General features: G+C 40.5%; 2 protein-coding genes across 5 annotated transcripts in view; one reads left to right on the top strand and one right to left on the bottom strand.

Annotated features, from left to right (window-relative positions):
- Window positions 1-845: 845 nt before the first annotated feature.
- fancb (FA complementation group B) overlaps window positions 846-14,512 on the bottom strand; it is a 28,100-nt gene continuing 14,433 nt past the window's right edge. The window contains exon 9 of one of the 2 annotated variants that reach the window (XM_026143933.1): window positions 846-2,115. In XM_026143933.1, coding sequence (XP_025999718.1) covers window positions 2,081-2,115 — 35 coding nt within the window. In that variant the 3' untranslated portion in view covers window positions 846-2,080. Of the gene's footprint in view, window positions 2,116-11,150; window positions 11,529-14,512 lie in introns of those variants that run through there. The other variant, XM_026143932.1, reaches the window with a different exon arrangement.
- glra2 (glycine receptor, alpha 2) lies at window positions 2,417-13,928 on the top strand. Of its 3 annotated transcripts, none has more exons than XM_026143936.1 (9): window positions 2,417-3,087; window positions 3,708-3,829; window positions 5,857-5,924; window positions 7,101-7,324; window positions 8,442-8,524; window positions 8,618-8,755; window positions 8,850-9,064; window positions 10,993-11,142; window positions 12,898-13,928. In XM_026143936.1, exons 1-9 carry the CDS (start codon window positions 3,002-3,004, stop codon window positions 13,177-13,179), a joined length of 1,368 nt encoding a protein of 455 aa, XP_025999721.1. In that variant the 5' UTR covers window positions 2,417-3,001; the 3' UTR covers window positions 13,180-13,928. The 3 variants fall into 3 exon arrangements, with proteins under 3 accessions (XP_025999721.1, XP_025999720.1, XP_025999722.1); XM_026143935.1 differs by lacking the exon at window positions 5,857-5,924 and adding an exon at window positions 6,000-6,067 and having other exon boundaries at window positions 2,421-3,087; XM_026143937.1 differs by lacking the exons at window positions 2,417-3,087; window positions 3,708-3,829 and adding an exon at window positions 6,000-6,067 and having other exon boundaries at window positions 4,644-5,924.

Genomic DNA, 14,512 nt, shown 5'->3' with positions numbered 1-14,512 from the left:
GCTGTAATACCTAGAGAAGAGTAAACATTGTTTCATGTGACCGCGTTGCAGACAAACTGTTTGCACTGTATAATCTAAATGACTTTATCATTCTCTTGTGTGGAATGTAGGAACCTCAAAATAGCTTCATTTCGCTGTGAGAGAGAGCTTATGATAATTGTGTTGGGTGTTTTGGCACTAGAGAATTCTCAAATCCTTGCTTGTCTTCAAGAATCCCCTCATTAAATCCTTTGCATTCTTCCTCCGGCATGTTGTCTCTCTAAAACAGCTCCAGCCACAAGTTACCTCTCCGTATCCCTGCTAGGCCCCGAGATCAGCTCCATGAGTTGAATTATAGAGCAGAAAAGTCATTAAGTGGGATAAAGATACAAAGAATCGATGAGGCAATGGATACTCCGAAGCTCCCACTTGTCTTCAGTCCAGTGCACATGAGCATCAGGGTGGTGTAAAGTCTGCTTGTTGTTTCCAGGTGAGCTCTCCAGTCAGTCTACAACTCCGCAGTTACTGATGAGGATCAATAATGACCACCTACCCAGACAACACAGAACTAGTTCTTCCTAAATAAATAGTTGTATGGACAATAATAAATGTAAACAAGTAAACAAGCATTAGTTTTGGCTGCAATTCTATAGGAGAGAGATTATAAAGTTGAAGCCCCTTCGTTTAATTTCATAGTTATAAATTGTGCAGCAAATCCTTATGGACATCACAATAAAGCTGATGATGTAAAACCTCTAATTCCCCAAAGAATAACAGGCAGCAGCAACCAGTCTTTGTTGTTGTGGGTGGGAAGCTTTAAAATAGCGCCTGTCCCGAGCCTGTAATTTTTAATAGCTATGTGAAAACTGCTGGATAAATGAGACCGACAGGCATTTCTTGTCTAAAGGATTGTCCTGTTTTATTCACAGAGAAAGGCCCACACCTCTCTCTGTCTCACACACACACTCTCTCGCCTCAGTGACAAGCAGATCTGACTTGTTCTCCTTTAATTATGTGACCCACCTGGGCTGAAGTCTTTCCTTATGGAAACTAATGGCCAATTGAAGCTCTGGTTTGGTGTCATTACACAGACATGCCAAGTGCACCTGTCTCAAAGATGGGAAATAAAGGGCGTGAGTGCAAAGACGATTTTGGCTCTTACCAGAGAGAAATGTATTCATTAGAGAAAATACCGGGTTTTATAGGTGTTATTGCCTTGAACCAGACACGCTCACAAGTGGAGTTATCCACATAAATGGTTGACACAAGACAAGACAAACTTTGTTTTTTTGTTTTTGTTTTTAACTTGAAAGTATTTATGAAAAACAGTACATGTGCCAGTTGTTCAATAATTCATGCAATCATTCAGTATTTATAATACTTCAGAACAAGCCATACGCAAGACCTCTGTTGATACATCAATGTTAAATCTGCAGACTATGGCAAGCCATGCCTTCCTGAGCATAAGATACAAAGTGACACTTTTATGACAGCATTAAAGGGGTTGGCGGTGGGGTGGGGTGAGGGGAGTGACGGCTTGACCTGAGAAGGGCTAAGATGATCTGTTAACTGGTTAGTAGCCAAGTGTCGGGCTAAAGTGCAATAAGCGTGTGATGTGCTGGCAGTAATCCTACAACAGGAGTCCTGCACTTGGCTTGAAGTGAATGAAATATTTTCTTTTCTCACTAAGTTTAGCTGCTTCCTCCTCACCACATGCCTGTGCGTTCATGTGGAATGAGTCATTCATGCCTGTGGTCCATAAAGCCTCACAGCCCACTCACATCCTCAAACTGCCAGGTCCCTATCCACTCTCTGCATCACCACCAGCAGCTTATATACATATATATTGAACAGTTATCACCCAAATCTGTGTGGCGGCCTTCTAAACCTCAGTTCCTCCACCCTCAGGCTACAGCCACCCTGTAGTAGCCTTTATTTCCTGCTGTCTCCGTCTGTGTTTGTCAGTCAGCTTCTCTTCGGTCTCGCTCTGGGAGGCCAACCTTTCAGCATTTCCAATGATGTGCCTTGGAAATCTGTTTCCAGGGCAACCGGGGTACCAAATACTCTCCCAGCAGCATCTCGCTGGTGCGTCCTCCTTTGTTTACACTCTTGATATCTGTGAGGACGTAGGTTGCTCTAAACACATTTGGGTGGGAACAAAAAAAAAACAACAACACTGCAAATATATAGACAGAAACGGAGTGAGAGTCACACAGTCAGTTTTATGTTATACACCCACAATATGTAATATGATAATGGCAGCCCTGAAGAATAGATCTGCTTTGTAATAAATCAGATCCTAAGTAGATGTCGATTTAACTAGAAGCCCACACCACCGTTCAGCTTAAACGCCGTGCATCATCTCTAGAAAACACAAGAAATGTTCTAAAACCAGTTGATTCTTACGCGCAGCTGCGCGCTCCCAGAGTTCCCCCATTAAGCCGATCTCGTGAGGTAAATGCTATCATTTAAAAGCGTCGTCATTTAAAGACAATGGAGACAATGTCTGAGTGTCTTTCAAGTGATTACCTTCCTCGTTTATTTGACTTATTGAAAACCAACTCACGTCCGCCACTTTTAAGCCTTGCGCTTGCGCGTAACTCAACCGGGAGCTGTCCAAGTGCTGAAATGAGAAAAAGGCGTTCCTCTCTCATTCCTTGACGTTCCCCCCACCTGAGAAAGATCTCACTTCATGAGTAACAACGCAAGCCAACGGGCTGTTCTTCTCAAAGCCTGCTCTTACATCTCAGCCAGCGCCACCGAAGCAGAGCTTCCAGCTGATGCGTCTTGGAGTTTCAGCTTCTCTACGTCTGGCCACTGGACTGATGTCTCTTCACACCTACGCTTCGACAAATCTGTTTTCGGGAGTTTCATGAAACCGCGTTGAGGAATGTCTCCTGTATATTCCTGTGACAAAAGAAGACCCAAACGCCCACGACTTAGTCCGGAAAAAAGCGGGGTCCCTATCTGGATTATGTGTTTGACTAATGTAAACATATGGAAGAAATAGAAAAGTGAGCACATGGGGAAACCACCAGGAATGAATCGCTCCCTTATTAAGGTTTTAGCAGCTTTATTCATATATGTGATGGAGACAAACAACTTCAGGTAGGCGAGTCTATTTATCAAACACGTTTGATTCAATATCCGTGAAACACTTTGTCTCTTCCAAGTAAAGTTTGGAAATTTAGATGTTAGAAGTTTTCGATGTTAGGTAAACGACATGAAAGCAGCGACAGTGAAGAAATTTCTGAACAAAGTTGGTAATTGAATATGATGTGCTTTTATTTTCAAAACTCTTTCTTGATTAAGATTTTAATCATCGATTGTTTTGTCGAGATTATTCTCTAACTAAAATATTATTAATACAAATAATATTCGTATTGGGAAATTTGGTTTGTACTTAAATGGTGACAGAGACGTTTACGCGTGTGATGGTATTTTCCCTTCCCCTCTGGCAACTCAACATTGCGTTAAAACATGGCTACAGCGTGGTGTGGTATCTGTGCGTGAATCTTTATCAACAGAATAATCCTTTCTTAGAGGAGAAGCCCACGACGTCGAAATCCCATCCGATACGTTTGTGCGCATTAACGCATTTTTTCTGGTTTCGCTCTGCGTGCCCACCACTGCGAGGCAGCTGCTAGGGGAAAGATAAGGTTTAACTCCCGATTCTGAGCTCTGACTTGTGTGATCCAGTGATTTTTCTCACCATGTGTGCGTTCCAGAGTTGTGGACGCCAAGGAGCACGATTCCAGATCATCCTCCAACCTGTCTCCATCAGACTTTCTGGACTCACTCATGGGTCGCACGTCTGGGTATGATGCGCGAATAAGACCGAATTTTAAAGGTTTGTTTGTCACGATCTTTATGTTTTAACATAATCTCCACACGCCCCACAAATTTCTAGAAACACAGCAAGTTGGGCATCTTTACTTATATGATTCACTAAAATGACTCAGAACACACAATCACTTCAGTCATCAGTAACATGATTGTTCCGGCTTGAATGAAACCACAAATTAATTCCTCACTATAACATTGCGTGCATGTTTTCATTTCCTGAAAATGTGTAAAGCAGAATCCCCATCAGGATAACATCATTTAAAAGGGATGCTTGTAAATATCTCCGTCACAAAGAAACAAATTGGTTCTTGCAGTAGACAAGGATGCCACCATGACAGGCCAAATGATGGATGGTGCCCCCGTGGCAAGGCTGCAGGCTACTGACTTCCTCTGTTGTTGTTGCTGCTGTGATGCTGAGGACAGACACAGCATCACAGCACTGGAACAGAGCTGAGTGAGAAGATGCTAGCCCAGCGGCGTTCAGGCCCACTCCAGGCTGGGTCAGGTGGACAGGGACTTGTTGGATAGCTGAAGCAGTCAGACAGTACACCACAGGAGCTAATCAGACTCAGAGACACATGGCCCAGATCTTTCCTTCCCATTTGAGGCAAAGGGAAAAAAATGTTTATTGCTGAGATGGACTCAAGATAAGAGGAAGATAGCCTGCTTAATACCAGCTGGCTTTTTTTTTCTTTTTTTTGCCGAGGGATGATGCATCACTTCTAGCCTTCAAAAAGAAAAAAAGCCTGATTTTATGTTTCCGGTTATTCTTTATTCTGATCACACACACACACACACACACACACACACACACACACACACACACACACACACACACACACACACACACACACACACAGTTCTGAATGCACACGCATACATTTTCTGGCAAGAACCCCCCCCCCCCAACATTTGCATGAGCTCACTTCATCGTAAATAGATGATTTTGCTTCTGAACCTGCTAGTCACACTTTGAAGAGTGTTGAACTCATTTTCTGAAGGTTGCCCTAGATTTCCTTTGCGTGAGTTTTGTTGTCAGCAGCAGGTACTGCCATATTTTTCTGCTTCCACTGTTAAATGTAGCAAGCTAACGACAAACTGAGGCAAATATTAATACCAAGCTCCATGCAATATTGATGAAGAAAACACAGGGGAAGGGCACTAGGAAGGGCTTACAGCTCCACTTATCAGAGAGAAAAAGAGAGAGAGAGAGCGAAAAAAGATTTGCTTTGACTTTAAATGGCACATAACCTGCCAAGCCTCGCAAAGAGATTTCAGCTCAGCCTCTTCTATACAGAAAAAGATGACACTATTCATCAAAGCATGCCGGGCACTTCTTACTCACAGTGTTGGAGAGAAACTGCTCAGATTTGATACAAAGAAGAAAAGATTGTTGTAGAACTGCAACCAGAGAGTGTTTTCACTTTAAAAAAAAATACTCTAGATGACTTTCCCAGTTGATTAGAAATTAATTGTTTAGTAAAAAGAAAGGGAATGTCAGTGACAATCCCAGCTTCATCATCCAAATCAAAATTCGTCACATAAAATAATCACATTTCTGAAGCCAAAACCAGTTATTTTGCGATTTTGTTTATACTGAAACAACTCTTAGTTAATAGAGTACTTAACATTACATTTTGTGGGGATTTCTAATTGATTATTCAGCCAAAGGTACTTTTGTGTTTGTGTGCATGCTCCTATCTGCATGTGCATGTCTCCTCTTGTGTTGTGTAGACACAAGAAAAATGTGTTTACAGCACGACAACCTTGAAAGATTGCCTACATTACCCTACAAGACATCACTGCATCATTATAACATTAAGCTGACACAGTGATGCCTTTACTAATTAATAGATTTTTCCTGCCCCAAAGCTCCCTCAAAAACAAAAGTTCAAAACACCGTTTGTTCTGTGAATGCATATTTTCCGTTTTCCTGTCAAAATATCTTCCCCACCTGAAACCCAGTCATCCTTTATAATACGTATGGTTTAAGGCTTTTTCCTGTCATGTCATTGTCATTCCATTTCACAGGTCCCCCTGTAAACGTTACATGCAATATTTTTATCAACAGTTTCGGCTCTGTCACAGAGACAACTATGGTGAGTTCCTCTGGTATTTGGTTGATTTTTGTCCTGTACAATGTGTCAATATGTTATCTATTCCTCAACCTGCAGGTCCACCAGTTAATGTTACCTGCAACATATTTATCAACAGCTTTGGTTCTATAGCAGAAACTACAATGGTGAGTTGAGCGTTGTGTTTGGACATGTTTTAAAGCCCTGACCTCTCCTATGGAGATACGACTGAATCATCCTGTTTTTACTTAGCCTTGCTGACCTTTTTTAAAACATCCTTCCATGCCATGTCTTCCTATTCATTAAATAAGATTTAGTTCTTTGCCATCAAAAAGTTTATTGGCGGGCTATCCAGTCAAATATTGGTTTCTGCTCCCATGAGTCTGGTTTTACTATTTCATACAACAAATCCTGACAAGTCACTTAAGCAGAGCCAATAATTAACAGTGGGGGGCTGGGGCTTTCAAACAAACTGATGTGCAATGCATGAGGTGTGAAGGCATCCAGCCCCTGAAGGGTAAAAATATAAAACCTGCAGGGTTGCACTGAAACTAATCAGGATCAAATCGTAATGAGTGATAATAACTACTTAGATCATAAATGGAAAATGATAATTTGCGCAGGAGGTGGAACATGTACGGTTGCCAGGAAATTACACAGTATTAAGACGGGCATGCAGATATTTGGAACCGCCAATATGCTGATAAAATGTCAAGCAACATAAGGGCTTCTCATCATCGTGACATATCAATTACATTGAGCTGTGTGACACTCAGTCTACTGCTAACTGTGCTGTCAGATGCCTCCTCTTCAGGCTCTGCATCTGATAAACACCTCATTTAGCTTCTCTTGCATAATTTTGAATAAGAAAGGTTATGGTGAGGTCAGTGGCTTGTGAATGCAGCTTGCAACAATACGTAGTCATGAAAGTTGCCATGAGAACAAATGTATGATAATTAAGATTAATTTTGATGGTATTGCTGAATGATATAAATTTTGCACATTTGTCACTCATTTTCCTTTTATTACTTTTCATGGATAGAAAATAAATACAAAATTTCCTGTATTTACCTTGTCAAAAAGAAGGTTATGTAATATTAAAAACTGATCCCAGTGATTGACATTTTTCCATCAGCATGCATTCTCATAACCCGAATCGCTGCGCTGCAAAATATGCAAAGCCGCCTGTCATCTCCGCAGGATTACAGAGTGAACATCTTCCTGCGGCAGAAGTGGAATGACCCTCGGCTGGCGTACAGTAAATACCCAGATTCCTCCCTTGACCTGGACCCATCTATGCTGGACTCCATATGGAAGCCTGACCTCTTCTTCGCCAACGAGAAAGGAGCCAACTTCCATGATGTCACCACAGACAACAAGCTGCTGAGGATCTTCAAGGATGGGACTGTCCTCTACAGCATCAGGTGTAGTACTTCACAGGTTTTTAAAGACAATTTTAAAAGGCTGAAGAACTGCACTAGAGCATCATTATTTGAAAATGTTTTAATAATTATTATTTTTTTGATATTGGGACAAAAAAGTTTCTGGACATTTTTTCACCACCAATGTTCTCTAAAGGGACAAAATGAGGAAAATAACTGGTAGATTAGGAAGCGGCAATAATAACTTGCCTTTTACACAGTTTGATATTAGTGTAGCTGAAGCAGAAATCTCTGCTGAATGCTCAGATTACCGCAGGACATGTTCACTTACTGCCTTTCTTACACTTTCTCTTAAACATCAAAGACTGTCAATCTGCAGCATGCAATTTGAAACAGATTTTTATCTCACTGTGATCATTTCTTTGAAACTGTATAATTTTCTGAACCGCAGCACATTCCCATGTGCAATACGACTGCAAGAGGACAAGTAAATCTCAGGGGCGCTGGTGAAAATCTAAAGTAAAGCCCAAACTTAGAGCTGAGAAGGAAGGGGGTATTTTTCTCCATGCTGGTCTTCTATTAAATATGAAAAGATGTTTGAAAACTTAGGATCCATACCACCACAAGTACAGGCCAAAAAGGGAAAAAAAAAACTTGTAAAATGTGTTGCATTTTATTACAATACAAAAGCCACATGCAACATCCAATTTTCTCTGCAGCGATGCGATATAAAGCAGATCAATTCTGAGTCCATTTAGAAAGCGGCTCAACTCTGAGTGGTGCTCAGGTGTTAAGGTATCGCGGGCCAAGAAGAAAAATGAAAGGTGGTTAGCTGCAGTCTCCATTCATGAGAGAAATGACAGAGTGAGCAGACTGTGGACCACAATGCATCACAGAAACAATAAGTTGCAGTAATGAAAGTGTAATAGGAACCTGCTGAAGGGTATCCTACATGATATGTTGGAGGTTATGACACAGGAGAAAGAGCAGCCAATACCTGATACAACTAAAAAAAAGTACCAACTGTAATCTAATTTTTCAAGATTTTTTTCAATACGCATGTCGAGCTGCTAGTTTGAGTGTTAATAAGCCTTCTTTTGACATCAAATAACACTGTTGTTTGTTACATTTTACATTGTGACCTTGTGTCATGTTACAGGTTGACTCTCATTCTATCGTGCCCGATGGATCTGAAGAACTTTCCAATGGACGTCCAAACTTGTACGATGCAACTGGAAAGTTGTAAGTGCTGATCTTTTTATATTCCAGATTTTTGCTACACTTTCTAAAATGAGAATCTACTTACTAAATTCACCCGTTCTTCTCTGGCTCTAGTTGGATACACCATGAATGACTTGGTGTTTGAGTGGCTGGAGAACGGTGCAGTACAGGTGTCGGAGGGACTCACCCTGCCTCAGTTTATCATGAGGGATGAGAAGGAGTTGGGCTACTGTACCAAACACTACAACACCGGTCAGCATTTATGTCTATGTTTCAAACAGCTGACATTTCTCCCAGGTTGATGGCTGAATTGCATTTTTAAATATGTTTTCTTGTTGATGAACAGGGAAGTTTACCTGTATTGAAGTTAAATTCCACCTGGAGCGCCAAATGGGCTACTACCTGATCCAGATGTACATTCCTTCTCTCCTCATTGTCATCCTCTCATGGGTGTCTTTTTGGATTAATATGGATGCTGCTCCAGCCAGAGTGGCGCTGGGAATCACCACTGTGCTTACCATGACCACCCAAAGCTCTGGGTCCAGGGCTTCTCTTCCAAAGGTAAAACCTTTGTTTGTTTTCCTCCAGCAGATAAGCACAAGCCTTGTATGTGGCAAAAACATATGAAGCTTGAGTCCTAGGTTTTGTTAGATATTTCTCATAAGCGTCTCACGTTGAACCATGTTCCCACAGATGTCTTTGCTGTTTATAGTAATTTGTACAACTCACCTGATCTGGTCTGAAAAGACTTGTGATTAGCCAAAGTGTTTCATGTCATATCACAGGGTAAATTTTCTAAAGCAAGAACGGAGAGCACACAGGAAGTAACCTAAGAGATTAATATTTCTTTTAAAAGTGAAAGTTTGTTATGGATATGCAAGTTAAATATATGTCTGCTGGCAAGATTGTCTCCAGGTGCTCCGACTTTTTCTCACAGTCCAAAGACATGCTTGTTAAGTTAATTGGATGTATGTCTCTCTGGGTGAGCCCTGTGATAGACTCGAGGCCCTCCCTCTGACTCTATGACAGCCTGGACAGGTTTCAGCCGCTCAGCTAGGAGAGCAGAGGATGGACAATGCAGTCAGTATGAAGTCAAATAGCAGTTTAAATATTAAATATCAAATGTTGTTATTTAAGACTGATCGCTGGTACATAAATCCACTTCTGAGTTTTTACATTTTTTGTACGTTTACATCCATTATGTAATTATATTGTTTGAGTGGTTGTCATAAATATTTATCATTTGAATTAATGCAATCAAGGAAAAAATAGATTTTATAACCATAACTGTAACTGGCATTTGAATAAATTCTGTCTGACACTGCTAGAAAGCATTCATAGTTTATTAAAAAGATAGTAGGTCCCTGCAGTTTTAATGTAGCTGTAGGCACCTAGAATCCCAGCTGTACCTTGAAACAAAAGCAACCAGTGGATCAAACAGATTTTACTATTTCTTCTTTAGGCAGTCAGTGCAATGAGCTGAAAATGGGTGCTGCTCCTTTAGTGTGAGACTCAGGCATCAACATTTCACACAGAGGATGGATTTATAACTCAAAAATAAACACTGAACCAATTGAGAGAACAAACAAAGCAAATCAAAGCGTTCTCCACAGTGGACTGTTTAAACTACAGCTCAGAGCTGTTGTGAAAGCCACTGTAATACATCAGAGAATAAGATACTCTATTTTTGTGTTTTTGTAGAAGCACAGCTGGGCCTGATACAGTTCACAATATGTAACATTTTTGTCATAAACTGTGGTCATTTCAAGGCGTAACAAAAAAAATTGTATCAAGTGTTAAAGGTACTGCAGAAACAACACGAGTCAGATGATGATCAGTCACACATCAGTCTGCACATGAGCACTAAAAGGCCTCAGCCTCGTCAGAGATTCTCATATGAAAGACACGTATGCTGATGAATATTTAAAGGCAAGCCTTTGACAGCCTCAGTGCACGGACAACAATTCAATATGCCTTAAGTGCCCTCTAGAACCAGAGATGTTTCTCCACATGCTAATCAGCTGTCATGAAAGGATGGGGTCACACTGATGAGCAGAAAAAGGTTTCAGCCTCATCTTCACTTTCTCAAAAGAACCAGATCAAAGTCAGGGAACTACAGGTACAAAGTAATGCCACAGTTCTCTTTCTTTTAGCGGTTGAGACATTAATTATTTGCTACTGTTAAAGCCACGCAATCACTGACACTGCTGGCAGCTCTGACACACTTGTTAGCAAACATTATCTGTAATTACAGCTATTTAGAGGTCACAATTAACTGAAGGAGCAAAATAAAATGAAAAACACAGAAAGTGGCTGTGGAACAACTGATAGACAACAACACATAGAACTCAAGTTTAATATTAATAAAAGAGAAATACAAAAATTAAATAGCGTTCCCAGCTAAAGGCTACATTCACACTTTATTTTAACTGTTAGCCAATGCTGTCAGCTTGAAGAATCTAACAAAAAACATCTGTTTTCTCTCCCAGGTCTCCTATGTGAAAGCCATTGATATCTGGATGGCTGTGTGTCTGCTCTTTGTATTTGCTGCATTGCTCGAATATGCTGGGGTTAATTTTGTCTCCAGGCAACAGAAAGAGTTCCTTCGCCTGAGGCGAAGACAAAGAAGGAATCACAAGGTAGGCTTTCGAAGTCTTCACATGGTTGCTCTTCAAACTTTTTAGCCACATTAGCAGCTTGTCTCTGGGAACCCAGTGACAGGTGGGGCCCACAAGCCATTGAACTCCTAGTGCCGTTCCCAAGATGGGATAAATAGGAAGGGTTGTGTTAGGAAAGGCATCTGATGTAAAACCTTTGCCAAATCAAACATGCTGATTATCATAGCTAAGATGGTTTGGACGTGGGCAGAGGAGGGATAGTGGATATATTGGGCAAAAGGTGTTGAATATGGGGCTGTCAGGCAGGAGGAAAAAATGATGACTACAGGGAAGACTGATGGATGTAGTGGTGTGAGAGGTGCCAGTGATATGGTGAGATGAAGGCGGATGATCTGCTGTGGCAACCCCTAAAGGAAGAAACCAGAACAAGAACAAGAAGATGAAGAAGAAGTAGTGTGTCTCTGAGGATGAGCATCAATAATACCTCTTTGGTCTGAAACAAAATTTCTCATTAACTATTGGATGGATTGCTTTAAATTTTGTAAAACATTTGTATGGCTCAGAGCATGAATCACAGTAGATCAGGTATGTAAAGTCTCACGCCCTTTTTTTGTTTAAGATGCCAAAAGTCAAAATTTTCACTCATATTTCAAAATTTACCAAGTGAATTACTTTAGAATTTGGTATAAAGCTCATGAGTCCAGAAAGATGCAGCCTAACTATAATGTGCTCGAACCAAGGGCAGACTCCAATGCAGGAATCGGACAGAGCTCTGGATAAAAGTCTATAAATCTTGTTTTAATGGGCAGAGCAGGGGTCATACACAGGCAGACTGTCCATGAGAAAGGGGGCAGGCAGTAGGCTCAGTCGGAAAAATAGTCCCAGAATAAAATCAGCCAAACTCCAGGGATTTAACACTCATGGTGATCGGCAGGCAGGAAGCATGAGGTCATATAAAGTCAGTCAATAAAACACTGGTTTTATTTGGACTGTATGACAAAAAGGGAAAAAACTTCAAAAGGAAAGGAGAAATGATATTTCAGAGTCTATGTAGGTCATCATACTGTTGACTGTGGCCACCGTGATACTGGCCTTTGTGATTTCAGATGTGATGGATGAATTTCTACCAAATTTTGTCCAAAGAGCTGGATGAATTGTCAGTGTGAGTCAGTTTAGTTTTACATCACAAAAAGCACATATTCTAACTACAAGTATGTGGCAATTACCATCTTTCAGCTGTTGATTTGAATGACAATCTTTTAAATGGAGAAAAAGGAAGTCTCATGTGCAACCCAGGAGGAACTGCTATAGTTCCTCCAGAATAAAAGAATACAACATAATAATAATGGTCTTGTTTTGTTATCCCAGTACCTGCAAAACTGCTGACTTCCTATTAGCTCTAACTCTATTTGCTATCATAGCCATAGAAACTTGTCAGGGGCGCTGAACACATGCACCTTTATTGCTGTTTGTCTGAATTAAGATTCACCCCCATGTGACCCTGTATTGAATAAGCAGAAGGAAATAAATGGATGGATGGATTAAGATTCATCTCCCGAAGCAATCTCTGTAAATGTTTTTTCGCCACTGTGCATCAGGTTATCTTGGGAGTTTATTTTAAATTAATTTGAAAGTGCAATATCTCATGATTAATGTTCATGTTCATGTGGGTTTGTTGAAAAACCTTCAGTCATTACAAAGTAAAGCCTAACATCTGAGCTGCAGGCTTTTAAAAAGCTCTAGCAAACTCATCCACATGTGCATGTCACTTTTCAGGATGACGATCTGCGTGAAGGCCGCTTTAATTTTGCTGGCTACAACATGAGCCAATGTCTGCCAACAAAGGATGGCTCAGCTGTTAAAAATGCTGTTCCAGCTCCCAACCCTCAACAATCAGCCTCAAAGGACATAGACACCATGAGGAAAAAGTTTGTGGACAGAGCCAAGAGGATCGACACGATCTCACGGGCCGCTTTTCCTCTGGCTTTCCTCATCTTCAATGTCTTCTACTGGGTTACCTACAAGATCATCCGGCATGAGGACATCCATAAAAAGTAAAGACTTTGCCGTCGGCTGAGAACATATATTTTACATTTCTCAGATTGAGAAATGCTTAGAAAGCACAGGGAGATGAGAGGGTAAACTGTGCATTGAGAGGCACCATTGTGGTAATGGTGGTGTTCTTTCAGGGATAACGTACAATATTTATGAATCGTACAGTAATGTTCATGATTTGATAATGTGAACAGTTGTTCAGACACAGATGCTTTATTTGTTCTTGTACTGCTGCAAAATATTTTCTGAAGATTATAGAGAAAAGGTCTTAGCTCAAGACTCACTAACATGCTGGAGAAGATGGACCAAAATGATTTTGAATTGATTCAGCCTTGAGGTCTACAACCAAGAAACAGAGGAACATTCCATGAATCCGTAACTCTAAGGTAACTCTAAGGTAGCTCTGTCAAGCCCTCAAGACGTTTTGCAAATTTTCTTACCGAGGTAGCATAGGACTGTTTTATAATGGACTTCTGTCATAGAACTTCCACCCTATTTATACAAAACATAGCTCTCACATAGCATTACATAACTTTTGGGGCCAGGGACCTCTAAAAAATATGTTTCAAGAAGCCCTTAACAATCGTAACACCACATTAGCTGATGTGGTAGAATCGCTGGATGATGTTGAATAACTCAGTTTCTTAATGCTTGTCTGCTACTTAGATGGCTAACAAGCCAAGCTAAACAGCACCCCGTCCTTTTTTTACACAGTTGTCACACTTACATGTTTCAGATCAATATTATTAGACAAAGACAATATGAATAAATACACAATGTATTTTTCAAATGCTGATTTCATTTATTAAGGAAAAATAGCTACTCAAAACTTTGCGATGATAGCCAAAACCTGATGACTGGTTGTTCCAGCCTTGGCAGTAAGAACTACAGTCAAGAGTTTGAGATAATTATTTGAGCCATTCAGATTTTAGACATGCTGGTGTGTTTCAAATCATTGTTCTGCTGCATAACCTGCTGAAAATGATGGCTGGGCATTCTCCTTTAGGATATTCTGGTACAGAATTCATGGTTCCATTAATTACAATGAGTCATCCAGATCCTAAAACAGCAAAGGAGCCTCAGACCATGACACTACCACCACCATGCTTGACCGTGGGGATAATGTTGTTTTTATGAAATGCTGTGTTAATTTTATGTCAATATGTAACACAACAAAAAACCCTTCAATGAGTAAATAACTTGGTTTTTTGTTGTGTTACATATTGACATAAAACTAACACAGCATTTCATAAAAACAACATTATCCCACGGTCAAGCATGGTGGTGGTAGTGTCATGGTCTGAGGCTCCTTTGCTGTTTTAGGATCTGGATGACT

Source organism: Astatotilapia calliptera, chromosome 16 (genome assembly GCF_900246225.1).
Source record: "Astatotilapia calliptera chromosome 16, fAstCal1.2, whole genome shotgun sequence".
In the NCBI taxonomy this organism is placed as follows: Eukaryota; Metazoa; Chordata; class Actinopteri; order Cichliformes; family Cichlidae; genus Astatotilapia; species Astatotilapia calliptera.
This window is presented reverse-complemented; position numbering and strand designations above follow the sequence as displayed.